The sequence below is a fragment of the Anomaloglossus baeobatrachus genome, chromosome 8, assembly GCF_048569485.1.
Source record: "Anomaloglossus baeobatrachus isolate aAnoBae1 chromosome 8, aAnoBae1.hap1, whole genome shotgun sequence".
Classification (NCBI taxonomy): Eukaryota; Metazoa; Chordata; class Amphibia; order Anura; family Aromobatidae; genus Anomaloglossus; species Anomaloglossus baeobatrachus.
Genome location: NC_134360.1, coordinates 105,086,687 through 105,111,524, shown reverse-complemented (window position 1 = coordinate 105,111,524; position 24,838 = coordinate 105,086,687). Strand labels below are relative to the sequence as shown.

At 47.3% G+C, this 24,838-nt stretch overlaps 1 protein-coding gene across 2 annotated transcripts in view; it reads left to right on the top strand.

Annotated features, from left to right (window-relative positions):
• LOC142249936 (putative RNA-binding protein Luc7-like 2) overlaps positions 1-24,838 on the top strand; it is a 243,966-nt gene that overhangs the window by 61,439 nt on the left and 157,689 nt on the right. For both annotated transcript variants that reach the window (XM_075321940.1, XM_075321941.1), the window contains 2 exons: positions 11,385-11,479; positions 21,100-21,198. In XM_075321940.1, the coding sequence (XP_075178055.1) occupies positions 11,385-11,479; positions 21,100-21,198 (194 nt within the window). The remainder of the gene's footprint in view (positions 1-11,384; positions 11,480-21,099; positions 21,199-24,838) is intronic.

The following is a 24,838-nucleotide window of genomic DNA, read 5'->3' as shown; positions in this document are numbered from 1 at the left end:
GTTCAAGAACATTTAGCCATAGACCTCCTGTATAGAAGGTTGGAGTTGTTGTTTAATGTTGGAAGAGTTGTTCATAGCATTTGCTATTACCATAGGCTGAGCTGTGGCCCTTTGTCAACTTCATATACTTCCAGCATCTCCCATTAAAAAGCAGAGCTGGAAGAGCAGTATTTTAGAGTTGCTGTACCCTCCTACATGCTCTGTAATCTCCTGGCAAGGGGATAACCGGTTCCAGCAGCAGGACAGCAGAAAGTGCACGTTTTACCTGTCTAGTAGTAACTTGTGTGGAATTGATCACCCTTTTAATAGCAGAATTAGCGTTATGCAGATAGTCTCCTTTCATGGTTGGGTTTTGAAGACTCTTGTACATTACATGACCTGTGGCTAAAAATGACTGCTGATTAGCTACATATTTTTCTGTTGGGGGCTGTGTAAAACAGGTTTAAAAAAAATGTGACTGTTCTTCCAATAATCACGGAATGATCAATATTAAATAATTCTGTGCTAGCAAACATTTCACCCAACGAACAACCGTTTTCCTTGTTTGTCTAGGCAGCCTGTTTACACTGTAAGGCTATGTGCGCACTGGGAAATGGAATTTTCTTGAGAAAATTCCGCATGCTCTCATCAAAGATTACCGCACCCGCGGTAAAAACCCGCGGCAAACCGCATCCGAAAACCGCATGAGGTTTGTCGCGGTGTGCTGCGGTTTCACCGCGGTATTGTTCGCGGTATTGCCGCGGTTGGGATGTGCTTTATTGCATTCAATGCAATAAAGCACATTGGAAAAAAAAGTCATTTAATTCTGAGATAGTAGATAGATAGACAGAAGAATAGATAGAGGGATGGATAGATAGAGGGATAGATAGATAGATAGATAGAGGACAGATCGCTACATTTCCCACGGTCGGCAGTGAGTTCACATTACCGGCCGTGGGAAATGACCGGTAATTACCTCTGCTGTCTGCTGCATTCATTCAGCGCTGTGTCTGTGACAGTCGCGGCTGGATGTAAGCAGCGCAGGACGTCGGAGCTGTGGATTACGCCGGAGCTTTGGTGCGGGAGGGGTTAATAAAATGGTGAACGAGGCTTGTTTGTTTTATTTAAAATAAAGGATTTTTCGGTGTCTGTGTTTTATTCACTTTACTTACGGGTTGATCATGTCAGCTGTCACATAGACGCTGCCATGATCAAGCCTGGAGTTAATGGCGGTGATCCACCACCATTAACCCCTTGTATTACCCTGCTGCCACTGCTACACGGCAGCAGGAAGAGCCGAGGACACGCCGGTGCTGCCGCATAATGCATGCGACAGTCCCGGGGCAGCTGCGGCTGATATTCTCGGCTGCGGGAGGGGGAGTGAGGCGGGGGACATTAACCCTGCCCCTCTCCCTCCCCAGCCTGAGAATACCGGGCCGCCGCTGTGTGCTTACCTCGGCTGGAAGGTAAAAATACGGCGGAGCCCACGTTCTTTGTTTTCTATATTTCCGTTTTCTTTCTATGTGTCTGTGATCTATGTCTGTGATGTGTGTGTGTGCGTGTGTGTGTGTGTGTGTGTGTGTGTGTGTGTGTGTGTGTGTGAGATCTGTGTGTTTGTTTACTCTCTGCTTTGCTTCCTCTTCCTGTAATGACATCATTTCCCTGCAAAACCGCAGACAAGAGATGTACATTACCGGAGGTAAACCGGGAGATACCGCAGGGAATAACGCAGGAAAACACAGTGAACCGCACAGAATTTGCTTCCTGCGTTATTCCCTGCGGGATTTCACGATTAACATTGGAGTCAATGGAGTGAAATCCCGCAGAAAAGAATTGACATGCAATTGTTTTTGCTGCGGAGAGAGAGAGAGAGAGAGAGAGAGAGAGAGAGAGAGAGAGAGAGAGAGAGAGACACAATTTAAAAAAAAAACACCACACTCACTCTGGTTCTGGGCATGCTCAGTCCAAAAGCAGGATCCTGTCTATCAGCATGCAACGTTCACCTGCGTTTGCGTGCGTTATAGTCAGGATCCAGCAATTTGCAGTATTTGGACGGAGCTCAAAAACGCTACATGTTGCGTTTTTGAAACATGTTAAAATAACGCAAAAGGACGGATCCTGCGTCTAACGGACGCAAACGCACGCAAACGCAGGTGGACGCGAGTCCATTGAAAATGCATTGACATGAAAACGGATTTGCACAGGATCCGTACTTCCGTTAAAAAAACGTTTTCAACGGATGTTAAAAAGACGTAGTGTGAAACCAGCCTTAGAGTTTACGTCACGTGAGTGAGCAGCTGGAAAATAGGCTGGAGTGTGATATTACTGCGCTTATATTACACTAAATATACATGGAGATCTGTTTAGGCAAAAAAAAAAAAAAACACTTTGCGGGAGTCATTCTTAAAATAGGAATAGTTTTTCTATAAATGACAGCCGTTCCCTCTGAAAGTAAAGCAGCAGATCTAATTGGGCATTGGCATAATTTTCCCAACCCTGGGTGTTTTTACTATTGCTTCTCCAATTGTCAGGCAGGACAGTGTGTCTGCACAAACCCTTCAACGTCGCTAAAGCGACACTAGGTTTATCTTCTGCATTAAAACATATATTTATTATTGGGGGGCTATTTTAGTAATTTTCCTTGACAATAACTTTTATTATAGCTGCATATTTTCTTATTTTAATGTAACACATTTACCTTCACATTAAAGTGGTGGGAAAATAAACTATCTAGTGTCTTAATCGGTAAATAGTTCATTCCATTTGGATGTTGCCCTTTGCTTTTTTTTAATTATCTGCATCAAAGGAAAAGCAAAAAGCAAAAATATAGGAAAATCTGTATGGGTCTCCAGCTGGTCATATGAAAAGTTCTGGCAGTCCACAGAGCACAAGAAGGGTAATGTTGGTAAAATGTTGCACACTAACAGTGTTCCTGGGTCTTGACTAGTGTAAGTACCTTCCAGGTTTGTATTACTCCTGCATTTTCATGTAACTGTTACCTGCTAGTAAGTAGGGTCTCTTGTTTTCATTCATTTTGATAACATTGGTTATAAGCTAGACTAGACGAGCTAAACCTTGTGTAACTGATGGTATGCTTTAGGCCTCCTTCACACGTTCGTGTCTCCGGTACCTGTTTGGTCCGTTTCCTCACGTGCCTGAGACATGGGCACACATAGACCCATTAAAATCAATGGGGCTGCGCTCACGTGCGTGTTTTACCATGGACCGTGTGTCTGTTTGGAGCATACATGTGCCCATGTGCCCCACACGTAGACATGTCCGTTTTTCTCCGGCATCACGGGTGTCACACGGACCACACATGGACCGCACGGATGTGATCCGTGTGACACGCACCAGAGAAAACACACGTGCCTGTGAAATAAAAAGAATTTCTATACTCCCCTTCTCCAGCCCTGCTGTCTCTGCCGCTGCTGTCACTTGCTTTCGACCTCCGCTCATTATGCTCATTGCATATTCCACTCCATTGCGGGTCGGAAGCAGCTGCGGGGAGTGGGCAGGGCCGGAGACCGAAGATAAGAACCACGGACAGCAACGCTAGGGACAGGTGAGCAGAAAGCTCCCGTTCTTCGTGTGTTATCACGGATACCACACGGAGAACACACGTGTGCCATAAACACGGCACACGGAGGGCAAAACGCAGCTTTGACATGTCCATGAAAAACGTGCATGATTTTCAGACGTGTGAAAGAGCCCTTAGGTGTAGGAACGTTTAGTCCAAAATGCAGTGTTCTCTAGTGCTTCATAATTTGCTAATAGTTCTATAATGGATGGATAGTTTCATTCTTACTGGATTGTTTACATCCTTATTATCAGGGCTGTGGAGTCTGTGGTCTGTGTTCATTTTGGTGGAGTCTGAGTCTGTATAAAATGCACTGACTCAGACTTCTAAAATATATAATTGGGTACAGAAGTTCAATGCAGAATGTGCTGAATGTTTTCATATGAATTTGGGAAAGTTATGAAATGTCCTATAAATGGCTGTTTTATTCCTGATCTAAGGCTACATTCACACACAGCTTTTTTGCTGCATTTTTTGTGGATACGTTTGTCAGCTGCAAAAGCAGATCAGCTTTTTAAAAAAACCGCATCACCTGAAAGGTTTTTGAGCTCATAATGTTTTCAATTGCAAAAGCAGATTAGAAAAACGCCACACACATGCTCATTCTTTGTGAGGATTAGTTTTTGAGGCCTCCAGTTTCTCTAGTGGAAAAAGTTCTGCAAGACTACGAACTCAAAAAAGAACCGGTTCTTGCTATTGTAATGGACAATGCTTCAAACATAAGTACAATTAAACTGATGAATGAGAGCAATGAACAACAGCTAGAAGAAAATTTAGGATTCAGTATGTTTGAGATGGAAGGCCACAGTGCTGTTCATGTAACTGAGGAACAAACAGATATTAAAACAGAAGAACCGCAAAGTGATACTTTAGAATTAGATGATCTTGTTGAAGCTGCTCCAAAACACTTTCATATCCATCACATGCGCTGTGTTGTGCACACCCTGCAACCGGCAATAAGAGAGAGTCTGCAAGAGGGACATGCTGGAAATCTGATTGGAAAAGGGAAAAAATTGGTTATTGCCGCCAGAACCCCTAAAATTGATTCCATCTTGAAGAGACATGCTGGGAAAAGGGCAATTGTCGATGAAGCCACTCGATGGGGCAGCACTTATTAAATGACTGAGCGATTGCTTGAACTAAAACCATTTCCTATAGATATGGCGAACCCTCAGGTAACCCTAAATGAAGGTCAATGGACACAGGTGGCTGAATTGAAGGAATTGCTTAATCACCCATTTACCGTGACTAAAAAATTACAAGCTGAGGATTTAACTCCTGGCATTTTCATAAGGGAGTGAAAGAACTTGCTATCTTGCCTGTCCCAAAGCGGAGGTTAATTCGCAGATGGCATTTCTGCTTCAATGAAACTGAGAGAGACACAGCTATTGGAAAATAATAATAATAATAATTTTATTCATTTATATAGCGCTATTAATTACACAGCACTTTACATACATTGGCAACACTGTCCCCATTGGGGCTCACAATCTAGAGTCCCTATCTGTATGTCTTTGTAGTGTGGGAGGAAACCGGAGTACCCGGAGCAAACCCACGCAAACACGGGGAGAACATACAAACTCCTTGCAGATAGTGTCCTTGGTGGGATTTGAACCCAGGACCCCAGCACTGCAAGGCTGCAGTGCTAACCACTGAGTCACCGTGCCGCCCATTCTTCTGGCAGCTGTGTATGTGGACCCAAGTAATCGTATACTGATTGATGATCAACAGCTTACTAAAGGAAAAGAAGCTATGACTGAGGTAGCAGTTAGGATGAGCGGCTACAGGACTGCCAGGCGCAAGAGGACTTGGGTCCTGACAGTGCTACTGCTGCCATATCTTCATCCTCATCAGATGAGGAGTTTAACTTTGACAAGTATTTGGATGACATGGAGCAGGTAAAGCGTTGCCGCAAGGAAAAAGATTTCACTCCGTCTCCTAATAGCAGCAGATTGACCATATTTCAGCAGAATTTTTCACTTTGTCTCAAAGAAGTAGAAAAATTCAACCGTTCATCAAAACTGACTGTGCATGATGCAATTCCTTTATACCCGGGAATTGTTAGAGATGTTGCCTATCTGGTTACGGCTTTGCCTCCAACCCAAGTTCGTGTAGAGAGGTTGTTCTCTAGCCTTAAAATTATCAGGTCAGATTTGAGGTCATCTATGAAGAAGGATCTGATGGAGGCTATACTATTTCAGAAATGTTATTTAGTATGTTTTTGTTGAAAACTGTTCTTTGCCACTTACATAGCTTATTACATATAAAAATTCTGTGGAAAGAGAAGCGCAATAGGGTCTTACCCCGGTATATAGGGGGTCTTAAATATGCAAACCTACTCACCAAAGGGGGTTGTGAAAGTCACAACTCCTATGCAAGCATGTAACTCCAGGTCACGGCAGCAGTCCCCAATTGGCAGACAACAGAGAACAGTAGAGAAGGGTTTCACACCGCGCCAATGACCGACAACTCCTGAAGTGTCAGATTAATGCTTCTTTATTTCACGCACAGGTCAAGTCAACGCGTTTCAAGAGTCTCAGCTCTCTTCATCAGGACAAGCTGGCAAAGAGATTTGATGTTCTTTGCCAGCTTGTCCTGATGAAGAGAGCTGAGACTCTTGAAACGCGTTGACTTGACCTGTGCGTGAAATAAAGAAGCATTAATCTGACACTTCAGGAGTTGTCGGTCATTGGCGCGGTGTGAAACCCTTCTCTACTGTTCTCTATAGCTTATTACATAGTGATAGATAAAAGAGTTTTCTTTATTTTCATGACTGAAAATTATAGATTCACATTGAAGGCATCAAAACTAATCAATTAACACGTGGAATGAAATACTTGACAAAAAATTGTGAATCAACTGAAAATATGTCTTATTTTCTAGGCTTTGCACACTCTTGGCATTCTCTTGATGAGCTTCATGAGGTAGTCACCGGAAATGGTCTTCCAACAGTCTTGAAGGAGTTCCCAAAGATGCTTAGCACTTGTTGGCCCTTTTGCCTTCACTCTGCGGTCCATCTCACCCCAAACCATCTCGATTGGGTTCAGGTCTGGTGACTGTGGAGGCCAGGTCATCTGGCGTAGCACCCCATCACTCTCCTTTTTAATGAAATAGCCCTTACACAGCCTGGAGGTGTGTTTGGGGTCATTGTCCTGTTGAAAAATAAATGATGGTCCAACTAAACGCAAACCGGATGGAATTGCATACCGCGGCAAGATGCTGTGGTAGCCATGCTGGTTCTGTATGCCTTCAATTTTGAATAACTCTCCAACAGTGTCACCAGCAAAACACCCCCACACCATCACACCTCCTCCTCTATGCTTCACGGTGGGAACCAGGCATGCAGAGTCCATCTGTTCACCTTTTCTGCGTCGCACAAAGACACGTTGGTTGAATCCAACGATCTCAAATTTGGACTAATCAGACCAAAGCACAGATTTCCACTGGTCTAATCTCCATTCCTTGTGTTCTTTAGCCCAAACAAGTCTCTTCTGCTTATTTCCTGTCCTTTAGCAGTGGTTTACAAGCCGCTATTTTACCATGAAGGCCTGCTGCACAAAGTCTCCTCTTAACAGTTGTTCTAGAGATGTCTGCTGCTAGAACTCTGTGTGGCATTGACCTGGTCTCTAATCTGAGCTGCAGTTAACCTGCGATTTCTGAGGCTGGTGACTCGGATAAACTTCTCCTCTGCAGCAGAGGTGACTCCTGGTCTTCCTTTCCTGGGGCGGTCCTCTTTGTGAGCCAGTTTCTTTATAGCGTTTGATGGTTTTTGCCACTGCACTTGTGGACACTTTCAAAATTTTCCCAATTTTTCGGACTGACTGACCTTAATTTCTTAAAGTAATGATGGCCACTCGTTTTTCTTTACTTATCTGCTTTTTTTCTTGCTATAATACAAATTCTAACAGTCTATTCAGTAGGACTATCAGCTGTGTATCCACCAGACTTCTGCACAACACAACTGATGGTCCCAAGCCCATTTATAAGGCAAGAAATCCCACTTATTAAACCTGACAGGGCACACCTGTGAAGTGAAAACCATTTCCGGTGACTACCTCTTGAAGCTAATCAAGAGAATGCCAAGAGTGTGCAAAGCAGTAATCAAAGCAAAAGGTGGATACTTTGAAGAACCTAGAATATAAGACATATTTTCAGTTGTTTCACAATTTTTTGTTAAGTATTTCATTCCACATGTGTTAATTCATAGTTTTGATACCTTCAATGTGAATCTACAATTTTCAGAGTCATGCAAATAAAGAAAACTCTTTGTATGAGAAGATGTGTCCAAACTTTTGGTCTGTACTGTGTATTAATGTGTGTAATCTATATTACATAGTGTATTACATATTTACAGTTTAGTACAGATTGTGTTCTAAACTTGTATTCCAATAAATATATTTATCTAAATATCTTGATTATTGTATCATAAAATGATTAACTGTTCACATTGTACTACAATAAATTTTTCACTTAAATATAAACAATATATGTGGGAGTCGGAGTCGGTGCAATTGGAGTCTGAGTCGCAGGTTTGGCCTACCGATTCCACAGCCCTGCTTATTATACAACTTATGACAAAAGCTGAATCCCCTCCGCTTTTAATTTTAAATTAAGATTAAAGCAGTTCTCTAATGAAAGGATAGGTGATAATTCATTGATCAGTGTTAGTGCAACTACTGGGACCCCCTCCAATCTGCATTATGGGAAGTTTTAGTCTCGTTCAACTCTGGCTGTTAGTTGGATGCCCGCCCTCTGCTCTATTCATACACTAAGGCTATGTTCATGCAGGGTGTTTTGTTTGTTTTTTTTTTTTTTCCCTGACCAAAATCTAGTCTTGTGGCAAAAGTCTCTTGGGGGTCTCCTGGTTGCTTTCATGGTGTTGTTACAGCGTTTTTATTGCACTTCTGTGATGTCCAGACAAAATTCAGACCTGCGGGGGTTCAAAAGTACCCAAGTGTCTGGATGGATTGACCTGGATTCGGCACTCTGTTAATTTAAAAAAAAAAAAAAAAAAAAATTAATAAAAAAAAAGTAAACCAAGCACGCTTTACTTTACAAGTCTCCAGCATCGCTGTACCTGCTCAGTAAATGCTAGAATGTATGGGCTCCTTCCAGGATGACGTAATTTCAACACGCCCCTAGTTCATTGAGCAGAGGGAACGGGCCCCTTCCCCTTTGCATGATTATAGTAGAAGGGAGAAAACCTTGCCAAGCTCACTAACCAAGCCAGTCACGCCCACTAACCTGGAAGGAGCCTGTACATTATTTGCTCAACCGTACCTGCCCCTCCTACTTTCGGGGCCGCTCATTAGCCTCATGCATATTCACTGCTTTCCCCGCCCACCTGGTCTGTGAATCGTTGCAGTCAGACGCGCCCCCCAGCCTTTGGGACAGTGTCTGACTGCAACCACTCACAAACCCGGCCTTTGGGTCTATCATACAGTAAAAAATAAATAAAATTGGCGTAGGGCCCCCCATATTATGATACCCAACACAGATAAAGCATATGGCTACAGGCTGCAACACCCAGCCTGGTGCTTATCTTGGCTGTGTATCAAAATAAGAGGGACCCCATGCCTTTTCTTTGTTTAAAATAAATAATTTAAAAAAGTGTGCGGTTCCCCCAATTTTGATACCCGGCCATGATAAAACCCGACAGCTGGGGGCTGGTAATCTCAGGCTGGAGAAACCCAGCCTAAAAATAACAGCTGGTAGCCGCCCAGGTTTGTCGCATCCATTAGATTCGACAATCCCAGCACTTTACCAAGCTCTTTCTGATTGCCCTGGTGCGGTGGCGATTGGGGTAATATTAGGGGTTAATCGCAGCTCACAGCTGCGACTAAGCCTTAGATTAGAAGTGGCAGGTGTCGGAGACACCCCTATTAGTAATCTGTAATAAGTGTTGAAAAAAATAAACGCACTGAAAAAATCCTTATATTTGAAATAAAATACAAAAAAACCTTCTTTCACCACTTTATTAACCCCCAAAACACCCCTGCAGGTCCATCGTAATGCACATGAAATCACACAATGATTCAGCTCTGCTATAGCTGAATCTCGCAATGAGCACCATAGAACATGACTGCCTACTGTGAGCGCCAGGGAGAGAAGAGAGAATGAATGAGCCGCGAACAGCGGTGATGTCACTCAGGTGATTTGCGGTCAAAGCTGGAGATACCTGTGACCACAAATAGATGAAGTGACATCACCGCTGAACGTGCTGCGGCTTCTCCCTTATTATAGATTAGTACTAGGGGTCTCTCATAGACGCCTGCTATTACTAACCTAGGTCTTAGTCGCAGCTGTGAGCTTCGATTTACCCCTAATATTACCCCAATTGCCATCGCACAAGGGCAATCGGGAAGAGCAAGGTAAAGTGTTGGGTTTGTCGCATCTAATGAATGCGACAATCCTGGGCGGCTGCAGGCTGTTACTCTCAGGTTAGGGATACCCAGCCTAAAAATCTCAGCCCCCAGCTGTTGGCTGGGTATCAAAATTGGGAGGACCGCACGCTTTTTTTAAAAATTTATTTAAATAATAAACTGCACGGGGTCCCTCTTATTTTGATACACAGCTGGGTGCTGCAGCATGTAGCCGTATGCTTTATTTGTGCTGGGAATGATAATATAGCACACCAATTTTTGCAGTGAAGGTAATGAGGGTCCGTGAGAGTGTACAGCCGTGCTGGTGATTCTGCAAGTATAGCACGCCTGCTCCAATCCCCCTATCTTTCCACCACCATTTTTAAGTGCCGGAATCTGGCCCCCATAGACCGGCGTCCAGCTAGATACCCTGGTTCAATTCCGTGCTGGAAGTGTTTTTTTTTTTTGTTTTGTTTTTTTTTTTATTACCCTGTATCTGCAGGTCTAACTGGGTTATTTGTGAGTGCACCCATCACTAGGGTGAAAAGCCAAGGCAAAACTGCTGAAAAGAATGGACATGTTCATCCATTTTAGGCCGGTTTCACACATCCGGCTTTTCGCCGGTTTACCGGATCCGGCGCTCTCCCATACAGTGACTACAGTACAGTGACAGCGCAACAAGCGCCGGTCACATGCTGTCATGTGACCGGCGCATGTGACCCGGAAGTTACAGCGCTGTCACTGTACTGTATTGTCTGTACGGGAGAGCGCCGGATCCGGTAAACCGGCGAAAAGCCGGATGTGTGAAACCGGCCTAATAACGCAGCAAAACCATGGCAGGTCACAAAACAGTCAGGAAAACACCGCGGGTTTTTTGTTTGTGTGTTTGTTTGCGCAAGATTTTTGTAATCTCATAGGCTTTGCTGGGACTGTGAAGGCAGTGTTTTTATTAGCATGGATTTGCATAAAATTATGCTAAAAATGCAGCAAATACGCCCTGTGTGAACATAGCCTAAGGGACTGCTGGAAAAAGCTGATCCTACTCCCATGGAGAATAAATGGAGCAGTGGAAAGGCATGGACGCTGCCTCTTCTTTCCAACTGGGATATAAGCTGTCAGTGCAGGTCCCAGCATTTCAACCCTCATCGATCAATAAGATCACCTATTCTGTGTGTACTTGAGAACTTGTTTTCCCCTTTCATGTTTATCCAGAATTTAATATGAACACCTTAATTATATTTCAGAACCTGCAAATGGATTTAAAGTACAAAATTATTAGTTAATGATAATGTTTTCTACCGACTTGTTGAATTTAGGTTTGATTCCCTTCCAAGAACCAGACGGTCACGTCATTTCAGACTTTTTAAGCTCCTAGTTAGTATTGTTAGGTTAGGCTGCTGTTTTGGTCCACTACAGAAACCTTCTAATGTCTCACATAAGATATTATGGGTCATCTTTTTCAGGTGATAGAACAAGACAGCAGATCAAGTTTAGTGATGAAAGAGTGTGTAAAAGCCATCTGCTCAGTTGCTGTCCTCATGATATACTCTCTGGAACGGTATGTTATATTTTGTTATATTTATTTTTTTTGGGGGGGGTTTATGCATGACTTTCTAAAAGGGTTTTTTTGCACATCTTGACTTTTTCAACCCACCAGCGAATAATTCATGGTTTGAATAGTCATGCAAAAAGAAATCATCTAAGGAACATTTGTAGAAACCTTCATCTCATTCCACTGTTACACATATATTGAAAAGTTGTCAGGTTTCATTGTTCACACACTGCGTTTTTTACCTGCGTTTTGGGTCCGTTTTTGCTGCAGAAATTTTTTGAGAAATTCTTGTAACCTTTCTGCAGACATTTCCCAGCAAAACCTATGGCAAAAAAAATTAGCTGTGTACACACTGCGTTTTTTTTCTTAAGAAAATTCTTTCAGTAGATTTTCTTAAGAAAAAGAATGAGCATGTCACTTCTTTTCTGCAGCTAACTGCGTTATTTGCCATAGATAATTGGCAAAATAACGCAGGGAGCAACCAGCGGTAAAAACGCACCAAAACCGCACCGAAAACGCAGCAAAAACGCAGGTGCGTTTTTGGTGCGTTTTTTAACGCAGGTTCACTAATCCTTCACTCTTAAGAAATTTCTTAAGAAAAATCATTTTTCTAGTGTGAACATAGCCTTAAATTTTTTAGTGAGCTCTTGTTTCTTTGATATCAAAGCGTTTTACTTTTACATATAATTAAAGGGAAAGTGCCGCAATTGTAATTTTTGTATTAATAATACTGATTGTGGGATTAATTATTTTTAATACAAAATTAAATTGTTTTATTGAGTTTTTATCTCTAGTTTTACTCAAACACTGGGGCTGCCATCTTCAATTTGCAGTGTGTAGCAACAGTTACACACCTCAAATATGGCAGCTCCCTGTGCATAGAGAGAATAGTCGGCCTCGGACCCAAGGCCTGCACTGTATCTGCTCCATACTGTGACCTGGACATACCCCCTAGGATGTTCAGATCACAGTTCTGGCAGGTGACCACTGCCATCTTTGTGGAGCCCACAGCATATACTGTGTGCTCCACTTTCCTGCTGATCACGGCGGCGGCTGTGAGCGGTGAACTGCTGCGTGAGCCTGGTATTGTACTATAGAGGTCACGCTGTGATCATCACAACTTGTATGGTGCATTTTCTCCTGTCACCCCTGTGAAAATGTAAATTTGGGGCTAAAGTAACATATATTTCATTTTTTTTTACTCCACATTGCTTTAGTTCCTGTCAAGCATCTGAAGAGTTAATAAGCTTCTTGGATGTGGTTTTGAGCAGGGTGAGGGGTGTAGTTTTTAGGTGTCACTTTTGAGTATTTTCTGTCACCTAGACCACTCAAAATCACTTCAAATCTGATGTGGTCACTGAAAAAAAAATTGGTTTTGTAAATTTTATTGGGAATGAAAAATTGCTGATGAACTTTAAACCGTTCTAACTTCCTAACAAAAAATATATATTTCAAAAATGGCGCTGATGTAAAGTAGACATGTGGGGAATGTTATTTAGTAACTAAGCTCTGTGAGATAGCCTTCTAGTTTAACCCCTTAACAACCGCAGGGAAAATCTGTGCACATCTCAGCTGATTTATACAGCTAACGTGTGCCTGCCAGACATGAGCGGAATCGTTATACGCCCGTGCCTTTTATCCCCTTAAATGGCTCTGTCAATAAGTGACAGCGCCGTTATAACTGCGATCGCGCTGAAACTTTACTTACAGGCCGATACCGGAAGGCACGTGACATGATCACGTGGATCCGGTGGTTGTCATGGTCGCTCAGGGTGATTTGAATGACTCCTGTGCACACATGACTAAGGTCCTGTAAACAAACAGCCAAGTACAGGCTGTTACAAGAGATGATCATTTCCCCCAGTCTGAGCGATGCAGCTCTTATCGGGAGAAATGAATGAGCGATCAGACTGCTAATCGTTATAGTCCCCTAGGGGACCTAGTAAAAATTAAAAAAAAAAAAAAAACTTAAGCTCATATCACCCCCTTTATAAACCAGGCTGTGTTCATGATCCTTATGCCAGTAGTCCTAGCTGCCCAGACATGGAGGTTAGTCCAGATAGTGGCATTTCAAGTTAGATTTTTTCAGTCTAGCTGCCCAGACATGGATGTTTTTAACCTAGATAGTGGCCTTTTAGTTAGGTACCCGATATATTGAGATTTACCTTGCCGTTGGTTTCCGGGCTTACATGCATTGGCCAATTCATAAACTAAAATTCTAATTTTTTCATATAGCAGTAATGCAGTACCAAAGTTCCCTTATACATTGATGGCATTTAGTGTGCAGCTGTATCCATTTTCTTTGTCGCTCCATTGGGAGACCCAGACAATTGGGTGTATAGCTACTGCCTCCGGAGGCCACACAAAGCATTACACTTTAAAAAGTGTAACCCCTCCCCTCTGCCTATACACCCCCCGTGCATCACGGGCCCATCAGTTTTTTAGCTTTGTGTTGAAGGAGGCACACATGCACACAATGCTCCACATTTTAGTCAGCAGCAGCTGCTGACTATTTCGGATGGAAGAAAAGAGGGCCCCTGAGGGCCCCCGGCATGCTCCCTTCTCACCCCACTGAGTCGGCGGTGTTGTTAAGGTTGAGGTACCCATTGCGGGTACAGAGGCTGGAGCCCACATGCCGCTTTCCTTCCCCATCCCTTAGGGGCTCTGGGTGAAGTGGGATCCTATCCGGTCATCCAGGCACTGGGACCGGGCTCCCTCCGCAGCCCCTGGTGGTATCTGCCGGACAGGAGACTGAGTATCGTCAGGGACAAGGCCCTGCAACTACAGGTACTCTGTGTCCCCTTTGGGACGGTGCATGGAGCACCTGGGCCTCAGACGCTGCAGCGCATGCAGTGTTGGTTTTTTGTCCGGGACTACCGCGCCGACCAGGCCTGCTTGCCGGCCGCGGTTTCTACTTTAGTACCCGGCTTTTGCGGCCTAGTACATTAAACGCCCGCCCACGGGCCTGCCAGTCAGGGGCAAGGGCGGGACGGTCGGGCTGACGCCGACAGTGAGGGCTGGAGCACACATAGCTGTCCTCCTCCCCCCTCACTAATCCCTATGGGGCACCAGATTCCCGCACTTTTGTAAGTCCGCCCACGGTTCCCTCCTCCCCTGTGAACGCCGACAGCCATGTTTTAACACATCCTGCCGGTGGAGGACGTCTGGCTGCAGCTCTGGGAGACCCGAGGCAGGAAATCTGGTGGCCACACACCGCTGGAGCGGTTGGTAAGCCACACCGGTTACCGGTGCTGGTCCCCCTAGGGTGCTGAACTGTATATATATACATTATATTTGTATACTTTTCCGGTTCAGCTGTATTGTTAACTTGTGGCTATATACCCTCAGTGATCACGCTCCTGGGAGACAACAGCATGTCGTTCACAAGTAGCAAGGGGGCCAAGGCACAGGGTTATTTTGCTACCTGTACCTCTTGTGCGGCTCTGTTACCTGCAGGTTCCACCTATCCTCACTGTGAGCAATGCTCGGCCCCTGTGGCACTCGCTCAGCCGGAGCCTGAGGCACTAGGGGGTCCCTCGGCCCAGGTAGAACCACCGGCCCCCCCTGTCCAGATGGCAGGGACAGAGTTTGCTGTTTTAGCTGACAAACTCTCTGAGTCGCTTTCTCATTCCATGACTCAGTCTATGGATAAATGGTCTGCTAAGTTTCTAGAGGTTTTGCAGTCCAGACCAGCCCTTACACAGGCCCCGGGCACTGCGAGATCACCCCCAGGCCCCTCTCGGTCTGCGACTAAGCGTGTTCCTGGGGTGGCCTCTAGTTATTACGTGCAGGACTCCGGCACGGACCGCAGTCCCAGACCAGCTAAGCGGGCTCGCTTAGAATCTTCCCCGACTTCTTCACGCAGTTCGGGGTCTCAGCTGGAGGATTCTCTAGAGGAGGAGGCGGAGGTCGCAGCTCAGGACTCTGATCCTGACGTTGCTCTCAATCTGGATACACCTGAAGGGGACGCCATAGTAAATGATCTTATAGCGTCCATCAACCAGGTGCTAGATCTGTCTCCCCCAACTCCGCCTACAGAGGATTCGGCTTCACAACAGGAGAAACACCAGTTTAGGTTTCCTAAACGTACACTCAGTGCTTTCTTCGATCACTCTAACTTTAGAGATGCTGTCCAGAAGCACAGGGCTTTCCCGGACAAGCGCTTTACTAAACGCCTTAATGACACACGTTACCCCTTCCCCGCTGACGTGGTTAAGGGTTGGTCTCACTGTCCCAAGGTGGATCCTCCAGTCTCTAGACTGGTGGCTAGATCCGTAGTAGCAGTGGCTGACGGTGCATCGCTCAAGGATGCCACGGACAGGCAGATAGAGCTACTACTGAAATCCATCTATGAAGCCATAGGCGCATCTTTTGCCCCAGCCTTTGCAGCAGTGTGGGCACTCCAGGCTATCTCAGCTTGTCTGTCTGAGATTAATGCGGTCACCCGTACCGCTGCGCCACAAGTAACATCTTTGACTTCTCAGGCGTCAGTATTTGCATCCTACGCCATGAATGCTGTCCTGGACTCGGCTAGCCGTACAGGGGTAGCATCCGCCAATTCTGTGGAAGTCCGCAGGGCCATGTGGCTACGCGAATGGAAGGCAGACTCTGCTTCCAAAAAGTTCTTGACCGGTTTGCCTTTTTCTGGCGACCGACTGTTTGGCGAGCGATTGGATGAAATTATTAAGCAATCCAAGGGAAAGGACTCGTCCTTACCCCAACCCAAACCAAACCGACCTCAGCAACGGAAAGTTCAAGCGAGGTTTCGGTCCTTTCGGCCCTCAGCCAGATCCCAACCCTCCTCGTCCAACAGACCACAGAAGAGCCAGAGGAACTCTTCTGCATGGCGGTCTAAGTCACGTCCTCCAAAGACCGCTGGAGGCACCGTCTCCAAGGCGGCCTCCTCATGACTTTCGGCCGCCCCAAACCGCATCCTCGGTCGGTGGCAGGCTCTCCCGCTTTTGCGACGCCTGGTGGCCACATGTCCAAGACCGATGGGTGAGGGACATTCTGTCTCACGGTTACAGGATAGAGTTCAGCTCTCGTCCTCCGACTCGTTTTTGCAGAACATCTCCGCCCCCCGAGCGGACCGTTGCGCTTTTTCAGGCTGTGGACACTCTGAAAACAGAAGGAGTGGTGATCCCCGTTCCCCTTCAGGAACGCGGTCGCGGTTTTTACTCCAATCTGTTCGTGGTGCCAAAAAAGGACGGCTCATTCCGTCCCGTTTTGGACCTAAAATTGCTCAACAGACATGTGACAACCAGGAGGTTTCGCATGGAATCCCTCCGATCTGTCATCGCTTCGATGTCCCAAGGAGACTTCCTAGCATCAATCGACATCAAAGATGCCTATCTCCATGTGCCGATCGCTCAAGAGCATCAACGCTTTCTGCGTTTCGCCATCGGGAACGAACACCTTCAGTTTGTGGCACTGCCTTTTGGCCTGGCGACAGCCCCACGGGTCTTCACCAAGGTCATGGCATCCGTCGTAGCGATCCTTCACTCTCAGGGCCACTCGGTGATCCCTTACCTAGACGATCTCCTAGTCAAGGCACCCTCACGGGTGGCTTGTCAACACAGCCTGACCGTTGCTCTGGAGACTCTCCAGAGGTTCGGGTGGATCATCAATTTTCCAAAGTCAAAATTGTCTCCGACCCAGTCACTGACGTACCTCGGAATGGAGTTTCATACTCTCTCAGCGATGGTCAAGCTGCCGCTGGACAAACAGCGGTCGCTGCAGACAGGGGTGCAATCCCTTCTTCAGGCACAGTCGCACCCCTTGAGGCGCCTCATGCACTTCCTGGGGAAGATGGTGGCAGCAATGGAGGCAGTTCCATTTGCGCAATTTCATCTGCGTCCACTCCAATGGGACATTCTCCGCAAATGGGACAAGAGGCCGACGTCCTTGGACAGGAACGTCTCTCTGTCTCTGGAAGCCAAGACCTCTCTTCAGTGGTGGCTTCTCCCCACTTCTCTGTCGAAAGGAAAATCCTTTCTGCCCCCATCCTGGGCTGTGGTCACGACGGACGCGAGCCTGTCAGGATGGGGAGCGGTTTTTCTCCACCACAAGGCTCAGGGAACCTGGACTCCGACAGAGTCTTCCCTTCAGATCAATGTTCTGGAGATAAGGGCAGTGTATCTAGCCCTCAAGGCGTTCCATCGGTGGCTCGAGGGCAGGCAGATCCGCATACAGTCGGACAACGCCACGGCGGTTGCGTACATCAACCACCAGGGCGGCACTCGCAGTCGTCAAGCCTTCCAAGAAGTCCGGCGGATTCTGCTGTGGGCGGAGGCCACAGCCTCCACCATCTCCGCGGTTCACATTCCGGGCGTAGAAAACTGGGAAGCAGACTTCCTCAGTCGCCAGGGCATGGACGCGGGGGAATGGTCTCTCCACCCGGACGTGTTTCAAGAGATCTGTTGCCACTGGGGAACGCCGGACGTCGATCTCATGGCGTCTCGGCACAACAACAAGGTCCCGGCATTCATGGCACGGTCTCAGGACCACAGAGCTCTGGCGGCGAACGCCTTAGTTCAGGATTGGTCGCAGTTTCAACTGCCTTATGTATTCCCTCCTCTGGCAATGCTGCCCAGAGTGTTGCGCAAGATCAGGTCCGACTGCCGCCGCGCCATCCTCGTCGCTCCAGATTGGCCGAGGCGGTCGTGGTACCCGGATCTGTGGCATCTCACGGTGGGGCAACCGTGGGCGCTCCCAGACCGACCAGACTTGCTATCTCAAGGGCCATTTTTCCATCTGAATTCTGCGGCCCTCAACCTGACTGTGTGGCCATTGAGTCCTGGCTCTTAGCCTCCTCAGGGTTGTCTCAAGATGTCATTGCCACTATGAGACAGGCCAGGAAGCCAACGTCAGCCAAGATCTATCACAGAACTTGGAGGATCTTCTTATCCTGGTGTTCTGAGAGAGGGTTTATCCCCTGGCCGTTTGCCTTACCCAGGTTTCTTTCCTTCCTTCAATCGGGATTGGACAAGGGTTTGTCTCTCGGCTCTCTCAAAGGTCAAGTCTCGGCGCTTTCCGTGTTTTTTCAAAAGCGTCTAGCTAGGCTTCCGCAGGTCCGCACGTTCCTGCAGGGAGTTTGCCACATAGTCCCACCTTACAAGCGTCCGCTGGAACCCTGGGATCTCAACATGGTTCTACGGGCTCTTCAAAAACCACCTTTTGAGCCGCTGCGGGATGTCTCTCTCACGTCTTTCGCAGAAGGTGGCATTTCTAGTGGCGGTTACTTCACTCCGTAGAGTGTCAGAGCTTGCAGCGCTGTCATGCAAAGGCCCTTTCCTGGTATTTCACCAGGATAAGGTGGTTCTGCGTGCGGTCCCGGACTTTCTCCCTAAGCTGGTGTCCACTTTTCATCTCAATCAGGATATCTCCTTACCTTCATTTTGCCCTCATCCAGTTCACCAATGTGAAAAGGATTTGCATTTGCTAGATCTAGTGAGAGCACTCCGGATCTACGTGTCTCGCACGGCGCCCCTGCGCCGCTCTGATGCGCTCTTTGTCCTTGTCGCTGGCCAGCGTAAGGGGTCGCAGGTTTCCAAGTCTACCTTGGCTCGGTGGATCAAGGAACCGATTTTTGAAGCCTATCGTTCTTCTGGGCTTTCGATTCCTTCAGGGCTGAAAGCCCATTCTACCAGAGCCGTAGGTGCTTCCTGAGCATTGCGGCACCAGGCTACGGCTCAGCAGGTGTGTCAGGCGGCTACCTGGTCGAGTCTGCACACCTTCACGAAACACTATCAGGTGCATGCCTATGCTTCGGCAGATGCCAGCCTAGGTAGGCGAGTCCTTCAGGCGGCGGTTGCCCACCTGTAAGAGGGGGCCGTTTTACGGCTCTTTTTATCGAGGTATTCTTTTACCCACCCAGGGACTGCTTTTGGATGTCCCAATTGTCTGGGTCTCCCAATGGAGCGACAAAGAAGAAGGGAATTTTGTTTACTTACCGTAAATTCCTTTTCTTCTAGCTCCTATTGGGAGACCCAGCACCCGCCCCTGTTCCCTTCGGGCTGTTTGTTCTTTTGTGTACACATGTTGTTCATGTTGAATTGTTCTTTTGGTTCATGGTTTCAGTTCTCCGAACATCCTTCGGATTGAATTTACCTTAGACCAATTTATAAGTTTTCCTCCTTCCTACTTTGGCACCAAAACTGATGGGCCCGTGATGCACGGGGGGTGTATAGGCAGAGGGGAGGGGTTACACTTTTTAAAGTGTAATGCTTTGTGTGGCCTCCGGAGGCAGTAGCTATACACCCAATTGGCTGGGTCTCCCAATAGGAGCTAGAAGAAAAGGAATTTACGGTAAGTAAATAAAATTCCCTTCTTGTATTTGCTATGTTTTTTCAGCTGGCACCTATGCACATTTGTAGGATGTGCAGGTCAGTTTTTTGAAATATTTGTAGGCAGGTGCATCAGGCTGGCTGACAAAGGCGTTAAAGAGAACCTGTCGCCAGATTTTGCCCTTCTAAACTAAAACCAGCACTTTAGGCAGCGCCTGTGCTGCATTCTGTAACCGTGCACGTTACCCCCACACTCCACCTGTAGACCCCACAAACACCTTTTATAAAATCTCCAGCCATGTATGTAAATTGTCCGTTCCGATGGACGTGCTAATCTGCGCTTACTGCCCCTTCTTTCACCGTCCTCTTGTGCTGATTGACGTGGCTGACTCCTTGGGCGCCATCCACGACAGGTGGGCAAGATCTCACGTCTGGACAGACATATTCTCTGCTCAGTGATGTGGATGACGTCACCCTCTTGATCCACATCGTTGGGCAAAATCTCACGCCTGCGCAGAGAACTTTCAATTCGCGCAGGCACACCTATGCTTACGGCTCTGTGAGCTGGGAATATGTCTATGCAGGCGTGAGATTTTGACCGCCTACGTGGATGGCTCCCAAGGTGTCATCCATGTCAATCAGCACCAGAGGATGTCGAAAGGAGGGACAGCAGGTGCAGATTATTATGCCTATTGGAACGGACAATTTACATACATGGCGGGAGATTTTATAAAGATATTTGTGGGGTCTACAGGGGGTTCAGGGGGTAACGTTCACCTTTATAGAATGCAGCACAGGCACTGCCTAAGGTGCTGGTTTTAGTTTAGAAGGCCAAAATCTGGTGACAGGTTCCCTTTAATATGAGACAAGACAAGGTGTGTAATGCAGGGATTTCTTTGCATGGTGTTCATACTCAATACTGAATAAATTGTGATGTTTTTAAAATATTGTTTCCATTTCTTCATCATCTGCATATCACATCTATCCATCCTGAGATTTCCATATTTCCACCAGATAGCTACACATATATACATTTCTTCTTAATAATATTGTTTTCTATGTTTTCCATCAGGTACAATCTTTTAAAATACTGACATATACTGGAAGTATACTATATGTTATGGGCAATTGCTGTGGTATTGGTATTAGGAGCAGTGGTTTTTTTCTTGTGTAATTTTGTGTTCACCTATCCTTTTACATGTATGCTGTGATTTGTGCAGAATGTGTAGTAATCATCATGTAGCCACTTTATAATATACATTTGTCTTTAAGTAACTGGCAAGTTGTAATTGCTAAATTTGCATTCTCTTCCCTTTTTAATATATGTATTTCTCTCTGCAGAGAATGGATCTGGGAGAATGTATGAAAGTCCATGACCTGGCATTGAGAGCAGATTTTGAGATTGCATCGAAACAGCAAGTGTTTTTCTTTGAGCTTGATGTAAGTTTTGTTTTATTCAGCAAAAAAAATCTGAATGCATTGATTGTGGTGTTATACAGACATTAATGCCAGAGATCCTAGCCAAATGTAGTAAGTGGCTAAGTTACCGCCCGCACTGTGTGCACGAACAAAATGTCACAAGTCACTTGTTTCTAAGTATCCTTTACAGGGTACCTGTCATTTAAATTCTTGGTGTCTGAACAATGGCAATTGTAGCCAGGTATGTGTTGTCTTTTTTCCTTCCTTTGTCATGCTGTGGGATTCCAGAGTAAACATATTTTTAAGAACCGACAGGAGACTACAAGTTGAAACCTGACTATGCTGGCACAGCCCCTGGCTGGCTTTAGTTGATTAAAGGGAATCAGTCACTAGGTTTTTGCTCGTTCACCTGAGAGCAGCATAACGTAGAGACAGAGACCTTGATTCCAGCAATGTGCCACTTACTGAGCTGTTTGCTGTCATTTTGATTAAAATCCATGTTTTCTCGGCTATAGATATAGCAGTTTTACAGAGCTCATGAATATCCTGGACTTCCTGGCGGCAGCCAAGTAGTCCTCTAGTGATAATCTACTACTGACTAAACAGTGATTTTATCAAAACTACACTAAGCAGCTCAGTAAGTGAAACACCTCTGGAATCAGAATCTCTACCCCTACATTATGCTATGCTCAGATTAGTGGCAAAAACCTAGCGTCAGGTTCCATTTAATAGGTCTCTCCTTTAGTACACACATAGAAGACACCTGTCAATCAATTGGGGCAGCTAGGGTCGGCATCGGACACGTCGCATGTTTCCTTATATTCCTTGAAGTGATTTTACAAGTGTTTTCAGTGAAACGTCTAAAACATACCTGGATTCAATCACTTAGGCAGGCTCAGATTTATGCTGAAAAGATTTTAACCTGTGTGTATATTTTTTTTATTTTTTTTAACCCTTTAATTTTCAATGGGGCAAATGGGGGGTGATTTGAACTTTTTAGGTTTTTGTTTTTTTATTTTTTTAAAACTTTTTTTTCAACTTTTTTTTTTTTTTTTTTTTAATTTTATTTTACTAGTCCCCCTAGGGGGCTATTGCGAACAGCATTCTGATCGCTCTGCACTATCTGCTGATCACAGCTATACAGCTGTAAACAGCAGATACGCTCTCTTTCTCTTTTGCTGTGCCGCTGGCACAGCGAAAGTGAAAGCAATTCATGTGTAGTACAGGAGTCATCACATGACCCTGTGCTACCATGACAACTAACGGAAGTCACGTGATCGCGTCACGTGACTTCCGGTATCGGGCGGTAAGTAAAAGTTTACCGCAATCACGCTTAGAATGGAGCTGTCACATATTGACAGCGCCATTTAAGGGGTTAAACGGCACGAGCAGATAACGATCCTGCTCGTGCCTAGCAGGCACACATCTCAGCTGTGAAAATCAGCTGAGATGTGTGCCGATCGCGGCATGCTGCCGCCAGCAGACCGCGGGCAGTAACAATATGACCGCTAGGATGTAATTTTACGGCCCACGGTCGTTAAGGGGTTAAGGTATGTCCGCACAGTGCATCTTTTACTGCGTTTTTGGTGCATTTTTGAGGGTAGAAAGATGCACCCAAATGCATGCATTTCCTTCCCCCAGTAAAGTCTAAGATTTCTGTGTCGCCCTGGACAAGCCAGGGGCCACAGAGCACAACACCAACACACCCCACACTCCCTGCAGGCACATCAAGGTCAGACACAAAACCCTTGTTGCCTTCCTCCAGGGGCTGATGTCCACACCAGGGGGTGGAGCCAGGCGGTTGGTCTCCGCCCACCAAGGAGTTCACAGTCCTGGAGGAGGGAAAACAGGCAGTCTAGTTTGGAGGAGGAAGAGGAACAAGGTGAAGTAGAGAGATTAGTTCAGGAGTTGGAGGAGTGAGGAAGTGAAGTGGTACTAGAGCAAACAAACAGTCTGAAGAGTGTCCGGGTGTGTGGCCCGGGCGAGACAGCAAGGTTGGCAGACGGTGGTGACCGTCTGCAGGAGTGGCCGATTGGAGTCTACCGTAAGGACCGTGGACGGGTGATGGCTCGGCGGTACCGGACCGGTACACAAAGAGAAGCCAGCACCAGTGGCAGGGGCCTTTCGGACCCCGGCAAGGCTAGGAGTCGCCGTGAAGTTGCCGAATCCGTTAGTGAAGGGGACCTCCGGGTTACCAAACAGTCAAGTCCTGACAGAAGGCAACAGTCCAACCCAGTGAGAGAGACACCGCCACCTCCAAGGCAACCGTTTCTCAGAGCCAGCGCCTGCGGGCAAAAGGGGCTCCTCCGGCCCATATCCAAGTCGGGGAGCGTGTTACAGGTGGGAACCCATCGGAATCAACATAGAACATAGGTGCATGGAGAGACAGTCACCGCTAACCTGCAGGGAACAACAACACCGCAGCCGTCCGAGGGACCCGTCCATCCAGCCGCTTGTTTTGCCGTGAACTGTGTCATCATTGGGCTGAGTGAGTACCTCCGTGCCGTGCGGCACAGCGCTGCCCCTGCGACCCTGCACCTCATCAGGCCCCGCAACCCGCCTGTCATCCATTCCTACCCCATCAACGGGCCCCGGGACAACCAACCCCCTACCCACGGAGGGGAGGATTAACAACCAAAGCTGCTCCCTGTCACCGCTCCCGGGATCCCCGTCCAGAGCAGCGGTGGTGTCCACACAATCACCACAACCGTGGGTGGCGTCACGGACAATATCCCCAAAACCAAACCACCCCTTTTCACTCACGGGCGAGGAGCGCCGCTCGAGTCCCCGGGATCCGGCCCATCGCTCGAGCCACCGAGCAGCAGCAGCCAAGGAGCAGCGGCAGCCGGACCCGAGCAGTGGGAGCGACAACTTGGCGTCACGAACAGGATCTTACCTCTCTGCCGTCTGGTAGAGGTGCGCCTTGTTACCGCCGGAGGTGTCCGGCCGAAAAATTTCAGAAGCCGCCATCTTTGGCGTGAAAAGTTCCCGCTCGAGCGTCTCCTCGAGTAGTGGGGGCGCGAAGGCCAAAACCCCGCCCCCATAGAGGAGGGGCCGGAAAGAAACTAAGGGGGACGAAATGGCGGCTGGCCGCATGTGAGCGTGGCTATAGAAGCAGGGACGCCAGGACTCTGCGGCCATCTTGTTCCTGGGAGAGGCCGCCAGCAAGATGTATATGCCGTCCCGAAGCACCGTAGCCCCCGCGCCTGGAACAGCGGCGTGGGTGGAGATCCGGACCGCGCAGCTCTATCAGAGGCTGCAGGTCAAGATGCAGCTCCTCTTGGAGGAGTGGGAGACCGACATGACGGAGGTCATAGCGACCGTGCGGAGACGCGAGGAGGAAGTTGCGGAAGGGAGGGTGAATGACCCACGCCCCAGTGCCCCTAGCGGGCCGGTCATCGTGGCTGCGGGGCCCGGTCTGAACCCCCTCGCCCTACTGCCTCCCTCGCCACCCGTCCCGGCTGCCGTGACCCCGCCACTAGGCCCGCTACCACCGCAACCGGTAGCGATACCCAGCATGTCCGCCCAGGCGGACCGACCTGTAGCCGGAGCCCGGAGCCGAACGGAGGTGCTACCGCGGAAAGCCCCGAAGCCTGAACCGGAGGCATCTACAGAGACTTCCCCCGAGCCGGAGCCGACAGGCCGCTCCGTGCCGAAGGCC